The sequence below is a fragment of the Phalacrocorax carbo genome, chromosome 15 (genome assembly GCF_963921805.1).
Source record: "Phalacrocorax carbo chromosome 15, bPhaCar2.1, whole genome shotgun sequence".
Classification (NCBI taxonomy): domain Eukaryota; kingdom Metazoa; phylum Chordata; class Aves; order Suliformes; family Phalacrocoracidae; genus Phalacrocorax; species Phalacrocorax carbo.
In genome coordinates this window covers 946154-968564 of record NC_087527.1, presented here as the reverse complement: position 1 = coordinate 968564, position 22411 = coordinate 946154, and the positions used below count along the sequence as shown (strand labels likewise).

At 38.6% G+C, this 22411-nt stretch overlaps 2 protein-coding genes across 3 annotated transcripts in view; one reads left to right on the top strand and one right to left on the bottom strand.

Annotated features, from left to right (window-relative positions):
• The window catches only part of RSPH14 (radial spoke head 14 homolog), a 115147-nt gene that overhangs the window by 31655 nt on the left and 61081 nt on the right, over positions 1 to 22411 (bottom strand). The gene's annotated exons all lie outside the window — the stretch shown is intronic.
• Positions 1 to 22411, top strand: part of GNAZ (G protein subunit alpha z) — an 83127-nt gene that overhangs the window by 10724 nt on the left and 49992 nt on the right. Inside the window, exon 2 of the mRNA XM_064465966.1 lies at positions 15409 to 16687. Within this exon, the coding sequence (XP_064322036.1) occupies positions 15965 to 16687 (723 nt within the window). The 5' untranslated portion in view covers positions 15409 to 15964. The remainder of the gene's footprint in view (positions 1 to 15408; positions 16688 to 22411) is intronic.

Genomic DNA, 22411 nt, shown 5'->3' with positions numbered 1-22411 from the left:
AGACAGAATTTAAGGTCTAAAGAACTAGTGAAAATGCAGAACTAGTCAGAGGTTCTAGTAAAAATACAGACATTTTGGTTGTATGGCTAGGGAGTTTGCAGGACTACAGGGAATAAAAAATGTGTAATAGGGGAAAAAATCTGAATGCTGAAAACTGTCCTTGTATACCACACAAACTTGAATAGGGCTAGTAATTACCTTCCTCCCCCCTCTCTCCATGCACACATGTATACACACACAAGTACTAGCAGTGTTACTAGAACACCAAAAAAATCATCAGTATGTACTACAAAATTTGGACCTACAACTGCTAATACTAGTAGTAGTAGTAGTACAGTTACCAATACACAGGTGAAAAATAACAAAAGATCAAGAAAAAAAGTGATTGGATTTTGGTTCATCGCTAATAACAAAAATAAATCCATCTATCACTTATATGTTTCAGGTTTGGAGAAAAATAACTATTTACAAATTTGTGTGAGGCTGAAAAATAACAACTTTGCCCAGCCAAATCTAACTCACAGCGCTCATACGTTACTGTAAATATCCACATTAAAAATCCATGCAAGCTTCCTCAAAAGATGGACTTATATTTCCCGGCTCATTTTGTTATCTATGCATTTTAAAAGTAATTAATATTAATCAGGATACAATACCTACTGTTCTATTTTTGTCCTAGATAAAAATATCTTCTTAGAATGGTGCAGAAGTGATCCATGATACTGACAAAATCTGTATGGCCACATGAATATGTGAAGCCGTCCTGACTAGGTTTTGTCATAGTATGACGCAAAATCTATGCAGTCAGATTTGGCTTCTGTTCTTATAAGGTTGACGAGACCTATGAACAAACACACGTAGTGAATACCAACAGAAGCTAGGCTTGGAACATGTGCATATAGGGAAGAAATTAGTCTTAAAATACAAGGATACTGATCATGCTTCAGGATCTACTAGTCATACAGTAATGGTGAGATCATACAAAAATGGGGAGCTCAAAGTTAGACTATTCAATTTCATATATATTCCTACAGAAGTTTTCAGCTGTAGATATTCATATACAAGAAGAGTATGAATCATGCACTAAATACGAAATTTTTGTCACTAAATCTGCCTGTGCTGCTGGCAGTTAGGTATCCTGCGTGCAGTGTTTTAAAATACATTATGTTTACTTTCATCCTGTACAAAACAGGCTCATTCCAAAAGCCACTGAAGTTAACTAAAACACTTCCCTTCAGTGGATCACAACCATAGCACTTTACAGGATTTGGGCTTTTTATTCTTATTTTTCCCTTAAACAATGACAGTGTATTTATTCTGCTTAGGAAGAACTATGAATATTCTCACGGCAAATTGTCACTTACTGTAGGCCGCCGTTTCATCACAGCTACTTAGATGGAGTTCCTCTAGCTCATACTGCAATCTCGTTTAGTCCAGGTAGAAATATTCTTGATCTCAGTAGAAAAAAAAGGTTGAATAGGAGGAAAAACCTAACATTATTTAAGAAACTTAACCTCTCCAGAGGGTACTGCTAGAAATTCTTGGGCTGCTGCTCTGTGTTCTCTGGACAAATTAGGCCTCCAGTCTCTTCAGATAATTAAAACTGCACCTTCTTTCACTTCATCCACAACCTACATTTTTAAAGTCTGGCAGGAATTTAACCACTCCAGTGCTCTCTAATCTCATTGTACGTTTAACAGCACAAGCTAGCAGGGCTTCTCATAATCCCTAGTTCGGAGCCAGTGAAGCCCCTCTGGCATGTGGTGGTGGGTGTGTAACTGCAGTCACGGTAGCCGAGGTGTGAGGATGGTGTGATCACCCCTCCAGAGAGAGGGAACTGGAGAGACTGAAGAGGAAATCCTAGTAGCTGCCAGACCTTGACAAGGATGCTCAGTTCTTTATGGTAGCAGCAATTTGTCATTTTGGCTTAGTGGTGGTTTGTTGTTTTTTGGTTCGGTTGGGGTTTTGTGTTGTGGGGTTTTTTTTTTTTAATTTGTTTGGGTTTTTTTGTTTTGGTTGTTTGGTTGGTTTTTTTAGAGGGGGTGTTGGTGGAGGCAAAATGATAGCTAAAGAATTTGATGCACTGGGATACCAAGGGCTTTTTGCTTTATTGTGAGTGGGAAAAAACCCCTTAGTTTATATAGGTCTGTACAGAACTTCAGTAGAGAGGCTTTTATTGGTAAAGGTGGCAATTTATGGCAATAGTCTTCCAGTTCCTGTGTGCAGAAGGCTACTCAAGCATGTATTGAACGTATAGAAGTTGGTAAGGTTTTATCTTTTGAATAACGGGACAATTTTTGAATGTAGTGTGTGACATGAAATGATATAGAAAAGAATGACAAATTTAGTGAAAGCAACTGTAAATATTCACCTTAAGCTTGCTTACTGAAAAAAATAAAGCTATGTAGCACAAGACTGGAATTTTAGAGGACAATTACAGAATGTAATGTTAGAGCTTTCAGGCTTGTCATGGAAATTGGAAAACCTCTTACGCTTGTGTGGGGTTGTTTTTGTTTGTTTTTATTTTGTTTTGATTTTAATTCCAATCAGTTATTAAAAATGTGATTTGTTAGAAAGACCAAAGGACTACTTCTATACCGAGAGCCCACTGAATAAAATAAAGGTATTAGCAAATCATCAGTGTCTCTGATCTTAAGAATAAAAACAAAACCTTGAAAAGTAGAGAGAAGCGCTGGAGGATTGTCCTTAGATCACTGAGGATGCTCTTACTCTTTGCTTTGTGTAGCTCAAAAGTCATGACAAGCTCTAGTTCCAGTGAAGACCTGTGCTTGGAAAAAATACGTGGAGCTCAGCAAGGCACACCTAATCTGCACAACAGAGAAAGAAGATCTTTTGGTAACCGAAAATTTGGAACTAAATTTAAGCCAGAAGAGTACTGATTGTCCTTTATCATCTCAGACTAGTCTCATTTATAGTAGTGCTTCATATGTAAAATGAGCTGAAGTTTTGGGGTTTTGTTGTTTTTTTTTTTAATGCCTGTCTGGCTATTGATTAATCTGTTAAGATGCAGGCTCATGTGCCTTCTTAATTACCTTTTCTGGCCCCACATTTCTTTTGTTCCTTGTTTCACTGTGACCAACTTTCAGCAGAAAGGATGAAGGTTGCTCTTCCCTAGCCTAAACTCACCACCGTGTCCTATCTCACTGGTATGAAATAGGCGTGCTTCGTGCCAGCATAGAGAAACGTGGGGGGGAAGGGGATGGGGACTAAAGGTGCCACTCTGGTTCCCTGTGCAATTTAGGAAGGACTTAGGCCTCTAGCGGCTTAAACAAGGGTACTTTTAGGGAAAGGAGATTGTGGAGTACTCTTTTGCTTAAGAATTCTCAGACCAACCATGTAAATGCTAATTGAGTTTTTTCTAGGGTTGTGGTTTAACCCCAGTGGTGACTGAGTGCCACACAGCTGCCCCCTCACTCCCCCTGCCTCCCCGGTGGGATGGGGGAGAGAATCAGAAGAGTGAAAGTGAGAAAACTCATAGGTTGAGCTAAGAACAGTTCAATAATAGAAATAAAATAAAATAAAATAGTAATAATAATAATAGAATATACAAAGCAAGCGATACACAATGCAATTGCTTACCACCTGCCGACCAATGCCCAGCGAGTCCCTGAGCAGTGGCCCCTGGCCAGCCTTCCCCTAGTTTATATACTGAGCATGACATCATATGGTATGGAATATCTGTCGGGCCAGTTTGGGTGAGCTGTCCTGGCTGTGCCTCCTCTCAGCTTCTTGTGCATCTCCAGCCTCTCAGTCAGTAGAGCACAAGAAGCTGAAAAGTCCTTGGTTTAGTGTAAGCACTGCTTAGCAACAACTAAAACATCAGGGTGTTATCAACATTATTCTCATACTAAATCCAGAACACAGCACTGCACCAGCTACTAGGAAGAAAACTAACTCTACCCCAGCTAAAACCAGGACAGGGAGTTACTGAGTACACAGGGAAGATGAGTGCAATTCTTCACATAGGCAACTGAAATTTGCTTAAATCTACCAAAATGCACCTGCCCTGTGCAATGTAGTGCTGAATGCAGTTACCTAAGCTAGCTGCAACTGGGTTAATATACCTAGATGGCAAACTGTTGTAAAGAAAAGTATTAACTTAGATTTTGAAACCAGGAGCTAACTAGCCATTGTACAATGTTGTACTTACACGCTTCTGGTTGCAGAGTTATGTTTTGTGAAGTAGAAGTATATCTGGGTTTTGGATTGGGCCCAGAGCGATTTCATATCAAAACCAGAACAGGGACAACTTCCTTCATGCTCAGCTTATAAAAGAGGTCCTTTGAATTAGAGAAAGAGAGAAACAATGATAATGGCTCAGCTGTCTGAGGCGTACCTGCTGAACCTCTTGCATGCAGCAGGATTGTAAGACTGTCAAAGCTTCTGAATTTCAGAAGAGGAGCAGAATGAGACCAGGCGTAGGCTGCAGCTGTAATCTGTGCTTGGTAGCATACAAGTCCTCTCCCATGAGTCACACTTCAGAGAACACTGTGGATTCTGTTTAGCCTCGTGGGATTTTTTTTTCCTTTTTTTTTTTTTTCCTGGGCTCCGGTCTAATACTTCTTCCACTCCTCATCTCCTCTTCTGTGGATACAATCGTGTTTAATTTGAGTTGTTAAAATGGAACCTAGGAAATCCACAGTTCTGATGTAGATCTCTTCTGACATAATTCGTATGATTAATTTTATATGTGGCCTAAGGCTGGAAATTGCTCTCTACCCTACCTACCAAATTTATCCCTGATAATAGCCCTGCCTCTTATGCAGATATTCCCTCTCTGTCTTCCTTTCTTTCTCCTGTTGTATTAGGAACAGCATTTTAATCCACATTTATGTCTTCTTGTAAGGCTGATAACTCCAGCAGATTTGTCAGATTTTCTTTGTCCTTCCCCAAATTAGACCATTGTGAGAATTTTTGGCTTTATTCTTTCACAGTCCTGCTTTCCTCTCCTACTCTTCTCCATTTTGACCATTTCTTTGCTGCTCTTCCTGCATCAGGTTGCTCTTTCCTCTCATGCTTTCTTTGAGCTGCTGTCTCTGAACTCCCTCATGCTGTTCTCTTCATCTGAATCTCCTTGACTTTATCTCATGTTGATAACTTGCTGCTCCCGCATACTCATTCAACCTATGTCTGTTTTTCTGTTTTTCCCATTCACCAAGGTTCTTTTGATTTGCTCTCTGTGAAACATTACTCATTCTCTGTTGCTTAGTTCCCAGTTTTAACTCTCACATTGCCCGTCCACTCCTCCCATGCTCTCACTCAGCCTTTCTGTGAATTCAGTGTTGGGCACATCTACTGAAACAGTTTCCCATATTTTGCTTTCCTCCTTCCAAAAGGTTTCTTCTAATGAAGACATAACCTACGCTACTGTCATCACCTGAGGTGCCTACAAAACACTGAGTGGGTACTGCATTTTGTTTGTTGCTCTGTTACAAATTCTTAAATGAGTCTGATGCTTGCATGTCCCTAAAGCAGATGCTGTGTGTGTTGTTTCTCCTCGTCCTTGTCTAGCAGCCAGGATTTTCTGCACCCCCACTGTTATACCCACTGTAATATTCTTGTAATATTTCATTCTTCAGGGAAGTCTAAAGGTCACCTCTAAAATGACTGCTGTGGGAGATTCTGGTCTTAGTTAAATCACTGTGAAGCACAGGCAGCTCCATACGCAGTCACTGACAGTGCTCTGGATTTTCAGCAACACAACTCAGAATAGAACTGTTGTATTTTTGGATCTATTAAAAAATCAGTCCGTATTGTGTACCGGTTGCATTGCTGCTTCTTCTTACTGCTTCACGCTAGTTTGTGGATGTTGCTAAAATAGGTCATGATTTAAATACCTACCAAGTATTTAGGTATTAATGCTTTAAAGGATTTATGTTTCCAACTTGCTGAAGGAAGTGGGGTGTGCATAGTTAAAAGAAAAATAACTAGTAGGTTCTTGTATTCTACTGTGGTTGGACCTTAGCTGAGCTGGTGCAAACTTACGAAATATCAAAATTTATCTCTATAAAAGCACGGATTGAATATTCAGTTCATAAGGAATACTCTGCCTTTACTATAGGTTCTTATATTTCCCTAAAACTTGGATCAAGGCTAAATTTTGCCTGGGTGATATACTTATACCACTAACTAGCATAACTTGTATTTTGATACTGCTAAAATATGTTGGATGTTTTCTGAATGATAGGTAAAGATGTGATGTTTAAAGCTATGAATATAATATCTCACTGCAGAAAATCTATTCCTTTATATATCAGTTACATGTAGATTACATACCGATAGGTCTATGACTACATGTAATAGCAGCAAGTCATTTTCTTTGGGTTCTCCACTATTTCCTTGTAAAACGTCCTTCTGCCATGTATCCCTAGGTGGCAATTCCAATAGCTGAGCTCAGGTCTTATACCGCAGATCTGAGTATTTTTATAAAATCACAGTGAGAATCGGCAGATGAGAACCTAATGGACCTACCAGCTATCCTTCTGGAAAGTATGCTGGAAGCAGTTGTCTGTTGGGCTGCTACAGTCAGTGCTGGTGATAATAAGGAGTACGGCACTAGTCCTGGTCAGTGCCCTTCTCATTCCCTGCCCTGGCCTGAGGATTTCTGAATTAAATTTTTTTATCATTGTCCTTATACCTTCTTTGGTAACCTTGGTTGTCCCTAACATGTGCACATCTGCCTACATGTATGTGATGTTTTGGTTTATAATTACTTGATCTGACTTTCCTTTAAGAACCCCTTCCTTACTCAGCAACTTCCATTATTCTGTATTGGTTATTGTGTGTGTGTGGTCCCAGTCTGGATATGTGATGTACTTCAGCTAGACTGCGCTATCAATACAGATTTCTTGACTGACTTTGCTACTACTTTCATTTTGTTATCTATTGCACAGACATTAATTCATTTCTTGTTCTACCTTGGGAGTTAGTGTAGAGGTTAGGCCCTATTTCTTAAATAGAGATCAAGTGAAAAAATATTACTTTTCAATATTTTAATATATACAACACAGCTACCATTGAGGCTGATTATACTTGAAAACTCCGTGCATTCCGTGATCACAAACAGTTGCTCAAGTTGGGCATTTAAGAAATGAAAATCAAAAGCAGAGATCATCTTTGAAAAGATGGCTTAAGGGACTTACTTAACATCACAAAGAACTACCATGACAAAGAGGGGTAGAATTCAGTAGTGTCCAGCCAAACATGCAGCTAATTAAATCATGACACCTCTGTCTTCACTCACTTGACTAATAGAATATGCCTTTTAACTGCTGTAACAAATAAACCACAAAAGACAACAGCTTTCTCTGGTATGTTCTCTTGTTAGGTCATTAGATTTGGCCCACCCTTTGTTTTGGATGGGATTATAGTGCCTTAATATGTAATTAAAAGTTTTGCCATGACTTGTACATGCAACTTCTGAGTATTTGAATATTCATCTTCCTAAAATACCGTGGAATTTCCCAAATTTTTTTTTTTTCAAACAAAACAATCTAAATTTTTTTGTCATTGTTTGTCACAAGAGGTCATACTGGTATCTGTACAGCTCATCTGCAAGATGAAGCTTCAATTCAATAAAAGGGTGAACACCACCAATAACAGGTTATTACCCTATATGTGGAAAGATAGAGGGAATATCAGGGCAGAAAGTTCCTGATCAGGTTTGGTAACTCTGGTTTATGGTTCTGGCTCTGGAGAGACACGTGTTCTAGTGGATACAGATTGTTTCTGGCTTTCCTTAAAATATTTTCTTTCCCCTTCTCCTAAGCCAGGCCAGCAAGTCCAATTACTATTGCCTAGCAAGTGTTTTCTTGAAATGGAATCTTTCTCTACTCTAGCTAAAAGTAAAATTTTTCAAAATCTGTAAGTTAAACTTCCTGTTTGTGAGAATGGGAAATGCACACCCACACCGTGAAGCTCATTTTCTGTTGAATTTCACATCCTTGGCTCAAAGTTTGAAGGTATAGTGGGATTTTTAAAGGAAAGTTCTCAATTTCTTTTAGTGTGGATGAAACAATTCATTTTTTCCCCCAAGTGCTCTGTTCAGAAGTGCCTAAGCCATTTTTCATATGAAGAATTTCCCTAGACGTTTATTTAGAGGTAGATATCCAATGGAGATATTTTTCAATATAAGTACTTTCCCAGAGCTTTAAGCAATGGAAACTGGCAACATAAATAATATTGTCGGCCAACAGCCACAAAAAGGTGTGCGATCAACTAAGAGGTTGCATTAAGAAAAAAATTCATCCAGTTTATTTCTTCTGTCAGCTTTTTTTGTTCTTCTTTCAGATTTCAATGATTGTCTAAAGAGAATGTTAGTAATGCCTGTGGCCAGTTTTAAAACAACTTTATTCTGTAATAAATCCACTTTAATCACCATACATAAAGCAGTAAGCTAACTTATGTGAAATTATTTCAATATTATTATTATTTAATGCATACATTTCTGGGACTCCTTCTGGCTACCTTCCTGTATTCAAAAATCTGAACCAATTTCCCCATTCCTTATTAGCCTCAGTTCCTCTAAAAAAAAAAAAGTGATGCCTGCTTAGTGGAACGCTTGACTTCTTCCTCAGTAAAATACTTCGGGTGTTTCCTGGTATATACTCCCTCATGTCTTTTTCTCTTTCGTTAATAGTGTAAGAAGTGATTGAAAGTTAAAACCTGCAAAATTAAGGTTTTATTAAAGTACTGGAATCCTCTGTGGGTGTGTATAGTCATTAGAAACTGATTGCATTAGGTTAGTTTACACTTATAACTCTTAGATGTGCGCTGTGCTACTTCTTGCTAGATTTTCTTGCATTTGCTTTTACATGGTAAGTGCTCAAACAGGCAGGTCCACTACCTCTGAACTTTCAGGTAGGTAAAGAGAAAGAAGAAGCGATCAGAACCAATAAGCTGGGGAAGTATACTTTGGGTAAGGTTTTGTTTTCTTCCTCTGGTAGTGTATGTTCTATAATACTGAATAGAATATGAGTCCTGAATTAACCAAGATCGCTGGCAACTACTGCTAAAACTGCTGTGGAAAGTTGCTGCAACCTTTTGAACTTCATTTTACTTCCTTAAATTAGGTACTACTGAGGAAAAATTATATGTATCATCTGGCTACTAGGACAGAAATACTGTAAAGATCTGAATAAGATTAGGCTCCTAAAGCTCTGAGTGTGGGGGCTGGTGGTAGTGAAGCTAAATTACTAGACTTCTGGTACCACTTGCATTTGAGGGAGAATGTAGCTTTGCACCTGCAAAGCCAGCTGAAATTCCTGCCGCTAGCAGCACACTGTATGCACAGTCTCTATATTGACTGTGATAGTAACAGTCATTGCCTTTATTCTCAGCCTAGAAGCCAGCTCCATTCAATCAAATCTTGGGGGCAACACCTTTCAAGGTAGATTCTGTAACTCTGCATTCCATGATAATGTGCCAGTAGCTAATGCAACAAGAGATAATACTCAGATCTTCCCTTAGGAAACTTTTTACAATGGAATCGTATTGTTGTAGCGTCATTCTCCTTCCTCCACTCCCCCCCCCCCCATTACTTGGGAACATGCTGAGAAAAGGGATAACTGTTTATGACTGCAAACACAGAGATCAGTTTGAGCAAGACAGAAGCGATGTGTAGGGGCAAAGAGCAAGCCTAGATATGAAATCAACAGTAATGGCTGGTTTTATTGGCTATAAAAGTATGAAGAGAAGAACGTGCTAGTACTAGATGACCTGCTCAGTTAAATGGGCTTCAACAGATTTATATAATAAAGTAGTGCAGAATTTTGCTCAAGTATCCTTCCCACTCCAGAAATTACCTTTTTGCCATTACTTCTTTGATAACTGAAAAAGATCACTGTTGGCTCAGGATTTGGGGCATGTTAATTTTATTTTGTGGGAAAAACTACCCACTGTAGTCATGACAAGATTGCACGTTATACATTATATAACTGATTATATATTAATCAGTTTTAACAAATACATTTTTCTTAAATTTTGAATAGCTTCAATTGTCAGTAGATGGTAGATATATTAGTTTAGATGCACATACGCAGTATGATTTGGTTCCCCTGGAGTTTCCTCAGCTCAGGAAACCCTCCTGTAAGTGGTGAATGTGGAACGTGCCTGCACCAGAGCTGATCACCTCTGCGAGGCTTTAAGCTGTAAGAGGGTAGATTTAGGTTAGATATAAAGAAGAAATTCCTCCCTATGAGAGTGGTGAGGCATGGGAACAGGTTGCCCGGAGAGGCTGTGGATGCCCCATCCCTGGAAGTGTTCAAGGTCAGGTTGGATGGGGCTTTGAGCACCCTGGTCTAGTAGAAGGTGCCCATGGCAGGGGGGTTGGAATGGGATGATCTTTGAGGTCACTTCCAACCCAGCCCATTCTATGATTCTATGATTCATTCAAAGAATAACATTTTTTTAAACAAAGTTTAGAGAGAAATGTGCGCTGTGAAAGGAAGCAATAGGGCTTTCCATTAGAGTAACTGAAAAGACTTTTATCTAATTAGAAACTTACAGCCATTAAATACTTGCATTTTTAATATGAAACCTGATCTAAACAACAGAACAAATTGTAGATCACCTTATTTTCTGAGTATGTTCCAAGAAAAAGTAAAACTACTGAGAGGCAATTCATCTTTATGTAGCCATGACAATAAAATGTAGTAACATAATAGTTTGTAAAGTTATTAGTTTTCTGAACTCTAAAAAGTAGTGACTGTGAATATGGAAGATGCTTTTCAGTGTATGTGAGAAAAGTTTGATTTATTTAAATAAGTTTCTTACTGTAGTGAACTATTTGGAAATAATATCTACTACTCTGCTTTACAAAGTAGTAATACAACCACCTCACTGAATTTATACTTGAAATAGTGGGATCCAGATATCATTGCAATATAGGCAATAGAAATGCCTAGAAGAAAAAAAAATAAGGAGATTTAGTAGTGTTAAACTCATTTACACTGTGTTTACATACTCCTAGTCTTCCCTACGATAAGGAGGTGCTACTCTATCCTTTTCTGTGCTAAACACATTAATGAACGGCAAGCAAAATAGCTGAGACGTAAAATGCTGTGGGGTATGAATGATGTATCTGAATGTGTTGTGGAAATATGCCACAGGAAATACTCTACAGGACGTACAAGCTGTTTGAAAAGAATAATTTTTTTCTTGAAAGTGTCTTTCTACTGAATGGTCATAAGCAATTATTGAGGCCAGTGAAATAAAGTTTAAAAAAGATCTGCTTATCTTATACGGGCATAAAATCTCCAGATTTATCAGAAGTACTGATGCATTCTGGAAGGAACATAGCCTCTTGCTTCTTGTCTGTAAAGAGAGGAGAGGGAGTCCCATATGTGTTTCCTGCAGAATTTTTCATCTTTAGTCACAGAGATATGTAGAAAATGTCAAGAAGAATTCAACCAGTGGCCTTATCAGTGACATGAAAATGAAACCTCCAATGATAAGGACTTAAAGGAAAACCAGATTTAAATGTTCTGAATTTGTCAAAATAAGCACGATTAATGGAGCCAACTCTAATTTTTATTAATGAAAATAAGTCTTTGGCCTGATATCTAATACAGTAGCTTCACTCTCTCTGTGTAGCTGGCAAGTTACTCATTAAGAAATAGCTTTCTCAACTCTTATTTTTCATTTTCTATGACCCTTTAAAAATCCAATTATTTGAAGAAAGTATAACTCCTTATTTTGGAGGGTTTTCCTTTCCACATCTTTGATGCATTAAAGTAAAGTTGTGCTAATTACCATTCTGTTAATGTGTATGCTATTATTTTAACTTTCTGCTGATTAATCTGGTCTTTGTGCGAATGCCCTTCTGATATGCAAAGGGAAGTAAGATAAATACAGCTGATAGTAACACTCTTTTGTAGAATTTTACACCAGGTAATAGCAATGCACAGTCCATTTGGGGAAAAGGATTCAGACATCTTAAATTCAGGTTACCCAAAATGCTTAAATTACAAGCCTGCTCATACACTAAGGTCCATACAGGCACAGATGACGGATAAGCACTCCGAACTGTCATGCAGAGGTGACTTGATGTAATGACTAGATAACTAGTTTGGAACAACGGAGAATAAGATTGTTATGGTTAGTTTCTGGAATTGGCCACTGTAGAAGTTTTGTTCTAGTTAATTTCGTGCATATGGTTTTGGGATGGATTTACAGGCAGGTGTTAGAGCACAGAGATTAAAAGAACATAGTGAGAAGGCAGGTTTAAATAGGAACAAGAACGAAGAGGGGGAAGTTGAAATACTGTATAGAAGATCTTCAGAACTGAGGAAAAGCTGCTGTTCTGGAAATGGCTGTGTTAACAGTGTTCTGGGAATCTAAGGAAAGATGGGAATGAGTGGGATATTGAAGCACATTTTAATCAATATACTTCATATACTGTTTTTTTAAGTGTTCATGTTTTTTAGTCAGAGTTCCAGTTGTGGAATTTTGCAGTTGTTTGCAACAATCATCTGGTAATCTTCTCCAAGAAAGTAAAAAGCTTTCCTCAATACACCAGTACCAATCCTGACCTATACTGACTCATCCTGGCAGTCATTAATTTTACCCAGGTCTACACTGGTTCAACTATGTATCTCCCTTAAGCAGGGTTAGAGTTAGGAAGGGATTTAAAGATAAATATAGAATCAGTAAAAGTGTTTAAGAGTGAGTGACTGCAAGCTCAACTGTCCCAAGTTAACAATCCAGGAAACTTCAGGAGCAAATGTGTAAAACAAATATGTAAAACTGTCATCTACTGACTGTCCAGTCTCTGTACCCTTTTCCCTGATGTTAAGGGATTAACAATGATTGCCATAATTGTTTGTCCTCCCATACACGCACATTTCACGCTCCCAGGTACCTTCACATTTATGTACTGGAAACTGCTGAAAGGGATCCAGTGTGTTGCAGAAACCTGCCTAACGCCAGGATGCCGTTACGGAACTGTAGGCCCCAGAGATGCATACCAGTGGGGGCTTGGATCTGAGAGCAGACACATAGACTCTACCTTCCCATTTGTCAGCCCATCGTAAATTAGAAAAGATCTGTAAGTGACTTTAAATATGTCCAGGGAGAAAGCTATACAAAATATGGAAACTAAGATTAGGATAGCCCATTTTGACAAAAATTTAATATACAAATAACAGAAGAATTACCTTTCGCTAAAGAGAAAAGTCTGAGATCATTATGCTTGTTTTTGCCACCTGTGGAATGAAATCCTGGATATATAATTTATTTCCTCCTTTCTACCCTCCAAAATAAATGTTATAAGAACAATGTTTTTTCATGTAAATGCAAGATGCTAAGAAACTTTAAAAGCTGGGCTTTTTACTTTATTTTAACCATGTAACCCTTCTTTAGTACTGCAGCTGATGTAATTGTCCTTATCTGTATCTATGAAGTCCCCGCCTCGAAGTTTTTATGCAGTCCTATATCTCAATTAGCATTATTTAAAGGTTGGCTGAGCTGTTATTTGACATAATTAATTACTACTACGGTGACAGCTAGTGGGGAGGTGAAGCAAGATCTCACTGAAATCCCTGGCTGATAATGACTTTTGGCAAGACAAACCAGGAGCTGAAATTCTCAACAGTAAAACAGTATCTTACAGAGCATGTACTATTAAAGGTATATGCATTTATGAATACACATTACACATTAAAATAAAAGTAATGTAAATATAAGTTCGTATTTTTCAACCAGAGCAGTGTGGCCAAATAGGAATGAGACCCACCCCATCCTGCTGTGTATCTCTCTCAGTGAATCTTACCCTATGATGTAGGTAATGTGGGGAGAGGAAACATACATATTGGTAAATCCAGTGCTCCATTTCAAATACTTATTTACAGATTACTATTTTGGAGTGCCGAAACATCTTTTGTCCACTAAAATTTCTTCTGTGATGCTTAAAAGAAAGAAAGCAAAGTATGTGAGGTTGCAAGAAGTTATAGTTCAATTTCTTTTCTCACAAAAGCTAGAGGTTCAACATCTGGCTTGGATCATTCTCTCTCTGTCCTAGTAGTGTAGAATCATCCTCTTCACTATATATTTTAATGCTTTGTCACCTACACTGAAATGCTAGTAAGTTCATGCAGTAGAAACTTCCAGACTTTTAGAGCAACTTGAAAATGGACTTTGGGAGACTGAGTCTTATTAAAATGTAGTAGAAGTTATATTTCTTTAGTAGGCTCTGAAATTTTTCTTAAGCCTTTTCAGAGGGTGTCTCAGTGGCATGCAGCTTAGTTTGTAAAGATACTCACTGAAGACCTCTAGACACACACAAACAGACAGCAGTGTATGTGCCAGAGTGGCTGGGGCCAGCATACGATGAGGAAGCCATGGCCTCTGTGATTCTGCTGCCCACTGTGCTCAGGGCTTAGTGGGAGCAGCAAGCCCTTCCTAGAAAAGAGGCAAGTTATGACTGATCAGCTATTAGTAATGTGTTTTCCCTCTGTGAGAGGTAACTGCTTCCTGCTGTTGCCTTCTGCAGAGTTCCAACTAGTAGGCTTAACCCCTGGAAAGAATAATTGCTCTAACAGTCACTGAAAAGCTGTCAGCCCCTGGTTGGGATGGCATTTCCTGTGCTTTTTGTATAAAACAGTTGCCTAGTACTCACTCTTCGCTTTTACTGCATCTCAGAATTTTCTGTATTAAAAATGGAAGAGAGGAGGCTTAATAACACTTAGCTTGGCTGTGCAAAGAAGCTTACGAAGTTTGTTGTAGCAGTGTATTGCTTTATCAGTTAAGGAGGGTGCAGGTAGTACGTGTAACAGTACTGTTCGCCAAGGGGAAAGAAGATCTGTTACTGTATTCTGCAAAGATCAGTAACTCTCCCTTTTACAAAATCATGGAGCAAAACTAATCACCTCCTTTTGCTTCCTAATTTAGTTACTTAAATGTTCAGTGCAAACAGAAAAGAGGAAGGAAAACTTGGGAGGACATCTGTCGAGTACAAGATATTGATATAAATAGAGAGACTGGGAAAAGTAGTTGTGAGTCTGTTTCATTTTCTAGTTCAGGAAAACCAGTCAGAACAGGACTGTGCAGGAAAAGCACTGCCATAAGCTCTTGCTGAGGGAGAAATTGGGGCACAGCTCAGCACTGTTTGTTTTCATGTAGGTGTAGATAATAAAACCCAGAAGGCTGAAAGGGAGATTTGATTTACTATTGTTCAGAAACCTGATTTTCTTAGGTCTGCAAGCTTCAGCTATCCCTACATTTTTCCTAGGGTTTTAGATTTTTGCTTTCCTTCACATATTTTTCCATCTGTATTTTCTGTTCGGGATAATAAAAGGTTTAGAAGTCTAAAAGAGGATGAGAAAGTGAGTGGTTTGCAGCAAGGAAGTGGAGTCTCTCATTTCATTCATTTCTCTTCTCATTGTTTGGCAGGTGGAAAGCACAGATTTACAGAGCTGAACTGGATCAGCTGAAGAAGAGGGAGAAGAGGAACAAAATAAGTACAGCACCATTGAAAAGAGCTTCGGCCTTATCTAGCAGCATCACCGCAGCAACCAGAAAATACAGTTAAAAGACAAGGGCTAGAGCAAAGAAGGTGAAAGTGCGGCTCCTTACCTTTGGACATAAGGCAGCAAAATAATTATGCAGAACAGAAAAGAGTATTTGATGTATCTAGCTAAAATGTGGCAAAGGGAAGTGTCCCTTCATTAACAGGAATGTGCCGCTGTTTTTGCACTGGAAAGGGGAGTGCCATGAGATCTACTGAAGAGACTATTTCTATGGTTGCATATCTACACGTGTTTGCACCCCTGCTGGGACTGAATTAGGTGCTACAGGCATCTTGGAGCATCAGGTATTGGAAAGCCACTTTTTTTTTGTTCCAGGTGTACCTGGCACGAGAACTGAACGACACCGCAGATCTTTTTCAGAGGCACAAACAGAACGAGACAATCTCCAACCTTTCCCTTCTGTAACTGCCTGCTATACCATGGGATGTCGGCAAAGCTCTGAGGAGAAAGAGGCAGCGCGGCGGTCCCGTAGGATTGACCGCCACCTGCGCTCTGAAAGCCAGCGACAACGAAGAGAGATTAAACTCCTCCTCCTGGGTACCAGCAATTCTGGGAAGAGTACTATCGTAAAGCAGATGAAAATCATTCATAGTGGTGGCTTTAACCTGGAGGCTTGCAAGGAATACAAACCTCTGATTATCTATAATGCAATCGACTCCCTCACACGTATCATTCGGGCTTTAGCCACCCTTAAGATAGAATTTCACAATCCTGACAGAGCATATGATGCTGTGCAGCTTTTTGCCCTGACAGGCCCAGCTGAGAGCAAAGGCGAGATTACCCCCGAGCTTCTGGGAGTCATGAAACGGCTCTGGGCAGACCCTGGTGTGCAGGAGTGTTTTTGCCGCTCCAATGAGTACCACCTAGAGGATAACGCTGCATACTACTTGAATGACCTAGAAAGGATCGCAGCACTGGACTACATCCCTACAGTGGAAGATATTCTGCGTTCTCGGGACATGACCACAGGGATTGTAGAAAATAAGTTCACCTTCAAAGAGCTGACTTTCAAAATGGTAGATGTGGGTGGACAGAGATCTGAACGCAAAAAATGGATCCACTGTTTCGAGGGGGTTACAGCAATAATTTTCTGTGTGGAGCTGAGTGGATATGACTTGAAGCTGTATGAAGATAACCAAACAGTAAGTGCACCCTCTGCTCCTTATTCTCTTTCCTTCCCTTCCTTTGCCCCCTCCCCAGTGTTTGGCCTCTTTCTCTCGCACACCTGCTTACACTCCCAGGGCAGTAATCCCTGAGTTCCAAGCCCCAAATGTGATTTCCTTCACCTCACCCCCAACCTGTAGTAAAAAGCCATAAGCTAAGATTCCTTTATGTATGTATGTATTTATTTATATATTTAATGTACCTGTTGGGAAATGGAGGTGCTCTTCACATGACAGCGGATTTGTGTGTGTGTGCGCGCGTGCCTTTTTTTGTTGGTGCCTTTTTATTTGTGCCTTTTTGCTAAATGTTCACCTGCTTAAGTGTTAGTCCAAACACCACTTAAAAAGGTAGACAGTAGTGACATCCTGGTGTACAGGCATGGTTCATTTGGACACCATGTTTTGCAAGTATTGGGAAATTCTGAAGGTAAAATAGCAATAACTGACAGTTTTCTCCCTATTTTTTTCCAGGATTTCAAATTGGAATTTGGGATGAAATTAGTTTTAAAAAAATAATAAATCAGATATTGTTTTTAATTAGTATGGAACATTTAAATTTAAAGTTTTAACTGTTTTTGTTTAAATGGCTGATTTGCCTTGTTCGATGAATAACTATTCCTGTTTAATTCCCTTTAATGCTATTAGCTTCTAGTTTTCACAGCACACAAATGAAGTGACTGTGGAAAAATATATGAACACTTACGCATATGCAACTATGTGTTTGCTATCACATTCAGCTTGCCTGAGTTAACCTTTATAGGGTTTTATTTGAACTTACTTTTTGACAGCCTTGTAAAATATGTTGCTTAAGAGGTGGGAGTTTGTGGATAGGAACATATAATGATTCTATCATCTAGTGCATCCTAAACATGCTGTATTTATGTTTGAAACATCTGCCTTTCAGGAAGAATTAAAATCTATACTGTAAAATCAGAAGGTTAACCTTAAAATGCTTTCTACTTCTCTTTTACTCCCTTACACATCTTTAGTTTTACATTTTAGAAAGCTTGTTCACCAATATCAGTTGCTGGAGTACTCCAGGACACCGGAATCCTTGTTCTGTTACAGCAGGTGCATTACATAAGTGGTGTTGGGGAGGAAATTGTTCCAAGAAACTTTTACATGATCTTTCAAATCTAACTGGATCTCACTAAGTTTACAGAAGGCGTTCTTTTAGCCAGGTCTAATGATCTGGTTTTGCCGGTCCTCTATGGAAGAAGATGACTAGTCAGCCTTAACTGTTGTTCCTGATCAGACACATCCCGCCCATGAGTAGTACGCACATCTATATTGAAGTTTCTTTTCAGAGTATCTTAAGTCAAATGTAGTATACTGCACATGTACATGTAGGAGCTGTATCATCTCCGTGACATCCTCTAGAGCTTGTATGGGTGTGACACCCCTTTATATGCAGCTATGTCTTCTTCCCTTTTTGCCCTAAAATAATAATTTCAAAGAACTCTTGAAACTCTCACAACTGATTACCAATTCATATAGACTTCTCTAGAACGATAAAGTGGGGGAACAGGTTGGGAGAAAGGAGAATTTCCTTCACAAACAGGCTTGGTGGAAGGGAGTACTGAAGCTCTCCATAGGATGTCTGTCACAGTGCAGAACCATCTGTTGTGGATTTCTGCTACCCTGAAAAGCTCCAGTCCCCTGTCCTGGCGAAGGGGCCAACTGCGACCACCTTCACTGTTGTTTATTTTGTACTGCTTTTGTGTAATGTCAACATAGTTTCACACTTAATTTGTTCATTAAAAATTGTTTATTGAGAGCTCCTGTGATCCTTAAAAATGCCAACTACACGGTCATGGTTTTGATAATGGCTGGAATAACTGCAGCGGCTTTAATGCCTAAATATGAAAGCCTCCCAAAATTTATGTGTATTTTATATAACACATGCCATTCACCAGGTCCCTGAGGCAGGGTGAACTTCATCAGTACGTGAAGCATCTTCAGTGCCTTCTGTCTAGACTGCTGCTTATTCAATAGGATTTATCATAGAATCACGGTATTGATTAAAATATTGTCAGGTGACCTAGGGGATTCCACAGTTCTGGTAATAGGAATTTATATCAATTGAGGAGGAGAAAATCCACAAAGTGGTTAAAGAAAGGAAGTCCATAGGTGAGACTTCTGACATATTTTCCGGAGTTTGTATCGGAAGTTAACAGCAGTCACTTCCTGCTGTCAGTGGGAGGAAGATGCCAATATTTCCTTCCAAGCCATAGGAAAAATGCACAAACCAAAAAGAAACAAATATCAGACAAACCTATAGAGTGGTACTTCCCAGAAATCTCACCGTTGGCTTTGTGTTTCCTTGTTGGTTTTTACTGCCATATCTGGGTCTGCAACCAACTCCTTCCCTCCAAACCAGCTTAAGACTGAAGAGGCGAAACTATTCCCTTCACATCCCATGCATGTAGGAAAGGGGTTCTTTATATATCACTTTATACAATCTCTTATTGGTACTGTGGTGTGAAATTATTTCAACTCATTTGTACTTTTAATTCCTTTGTCAGTATTTTCGGTTGCTAATACAGTTTCTTTACAAAGATTTTTTTTATTAGAGGGAGCTAAGTGATAGGTTTGAGAAGCAATTATACTTAGGTTTGAACCAAGACTACAAAATAGTTCTCAAAAATATTCCCTTTGTTTTACAAGCTTACCTTATATGGCTGAACCTCTTTTGCATGCACTTTCTATGGTTCTTCAGGGGAAAGAACATTCACTTAAGCTGAGTTTTGATAAAACTTTTCAGAAATACTCGAATTTTACTGCAAATGAAATACTCATTATGAGTCCTAAGCCTTTTTAGAAAAATTGTTCTTATTAGAAGGCAGCTAGGGGACAAATTTGAGAGGCAATTTTACTAGGCCATAAGAAATATCACACTAGAGAATTTTATTTGTGGGGGGAGATTGTTAGCTAATTTTTAGTAGCTTTGCTGGGTTTGTCTATATCTTTCTGTCATGCCTCCATCATTGTCTCCATGTGTCTGAGACTATTATATGAGTATGGAATCTCTCTTAAATGATTTTTGCAAAGACGTGATATTTCCAGTAAATCGTTGTCAGCACTTTTTGAATTGGCCCTTTTTTGTTGATATAGCTTATCAGATACATAATATATCCATATTCTTATGTTCTGTAGTGATTATACAGCTTATCCACTACCATTTTCTTCTCTGCACCACACTAACTGATTCACCATTCACTGGCCTACTCATGGACTTACGCGTCACTGTCTGGAGATTCTTGTCTTGACATTAGTGCCTTCCTATTGTAACAGATTTCTATATCTGATTTTTGTTTAGTAACCTCGTCTTGACACGAGAAAGCATTGCCCCTAATTCTTTCTCTTCGTTTTCAGAGACATTAGGAAAAGCATATCTTATTTATAATTAGACCCTGAGTAGGAGTTAGTTGTTTTCTTCCAATTCTTCAGACTTTTCCTCCCTTGCTCTTCATGTTCAAAGAGTCAAACAGAACTAGCCCAAAGGGGAAAAAAAAAATCAAAATACACTGACAAATCCTTATGGACATTGATTTTGATTCCAGTATCTAGAATCAAATGAAGTAAGCATCTGGGTTATTTCGGAGTGACACTGAAGCTCACTCTTACGTAGTGTTTTAACAGCCTGAAGGGCTAATCTCTTATGATCTCTTTTTATCCCTTTTCTACAGCTTGATGTTCATTGGTGCTACTGCTTATAGAGGGTACTCAACATTGGAATTTCAGGCTTTTATCATCCTTCAGCTTCCATGCATATGCATTCACTATCCACGTATTTGCCCATCTATAAAATTAAATTCTGCAGACATATTTTTAATGTCTGTGGAGAAATTAGAACACAGATGAAATATGTGAGAACAGCCATCTTCCTGAAACTCCTACTTATGTGGCAAAAAGGAGAGGAACACTAATAGCATTTCAGAGGAAGTCTGACTGTGTAGTCATAAGGGACAGGTTACCTTTGGTCCATCTTTCTTTGGCTGTTATGCTTTATCTGCACATACATTCACAATTTTACTCTGTAGAGATGGGATGTTCAGGTGTGCTGAATACACAGTTCAGTGTTAAACACCTCTGCTAGCTAAACTATGAGAACTACGTACAGTGGTAGATGACTTCAACTGCAACACTGAGACTGCCACTCATGAAATAAAGCCCTACGAATAATAGCGTTGCTGAGTCTAAAATGCTTCCTGGTATAGTATCTATGGTGAAGACAACTATTAAATGAAACTAGTCCATTGCCAAATATAACTTGCTGCTTGACAGAATGTGTAAGAATCTGACTGATTTATAAACTGTGAAAGTTGAGCAAACGATCTATATGAATATAACTCTGTGCTTCCTGTTGACAGAGGCAGATAAATGCTATGCATGAGCAATGTCTTTACTGAAGATGCATTAAAATAATGATTGACAAATATGGTAAAAATAGAGGGGGAAATGAGTTAGTTCTGCACACTGGTAGGTCCTGAATATAGTTAACTTGTGAAGGCTGTTCAGGGCAAGAGTACTGTAGTGACACCAATGTGCAGAAGGCAGAACAAAAATAATGCCCAAATTATCAGTTGCCTGGACAATTTTTCCTTTGTGTGTAATTTTAAGTTAAACTTTTTACTGCCTGGAAACAAAGGAGAGAAAGGAAAGACAGAATTTTTCTGGGCTTTTGTCTTTCTCCTGCTATGAGTTATTCGGGGTAACATCACTTGCAGAGACAAAATCACCTGAGTTAACAGTTTTTAGATCTGGCCAAACCAATATTTGGACTTGTCTGTTCACATATGTGATATTTAGCTGCTTACTAAAGAGCAAGCTGGTGAAAACTATAATTCTTCACTTTTATTTTCCCCCCACCTTGTGCCCTTTTCTCTGTTATTCTGTATAACAATATTTTTCCTGCTTATCTAGGGTTATCTGCAAAGGTGATCTGTGTCTGTTTTCATTTCCACATCTTAGACTTTCTTTTTTCCTACCTAACATGTAATAAATATAGCTTTATCTTTCCATGCCCAGTTAGCATGACTCAGCTTGGTAACAGCTGCCTCTTGTTTTGAGACAGTTACAGAATTGGTTTGTACAATACTTTTGGCATTCTCTTGATTTATTACAAGATTATGATTCCTGACCAGCACTCTGAGAAGGTTGTGTTAGGTTTTTATATCCCCATGCTGATTTCTTCTCTATTATATGAAATAAATTACTTGTCTTAGTTTTCCTTGTCCTTAGCAGCTGATAGACCCATTCTATCTTTTATTACGTATTAAGATGTCATCTCTGGCCTTTCGGTAATGTTAAATTATCAAGTGATCATTTTTTTGTTCCTTTTAAAATGTTGCATCCTGCACTGAGGAGGAGTTTCCTGTTAATATCTAAGTGTCTCATCTTTATTTAAATTTCTTCTTAAATTAATGTGTGCTAGAGAATGTTAAATAATCTGTACTCTCTCATGCCTCTCTCCCTGAAGTCTTGCAGTGTCTTTGCAACTGATTCACATGGTGCAGGAGATGCCAAGTAAAGTTTGTACGTCTGCTTTTTCTGAAAATGACACTCGTTCAATCATTTTATAAATAAGAATGTTAAGGGAAAACTACTTGCAGGTAACTTAGGTTTAGATTCTTACAGCCACTGCAAGTGAATGGCAAAATGAAATTTTAAGCTTTTTTGAGGCTATATTTTTAGTATATC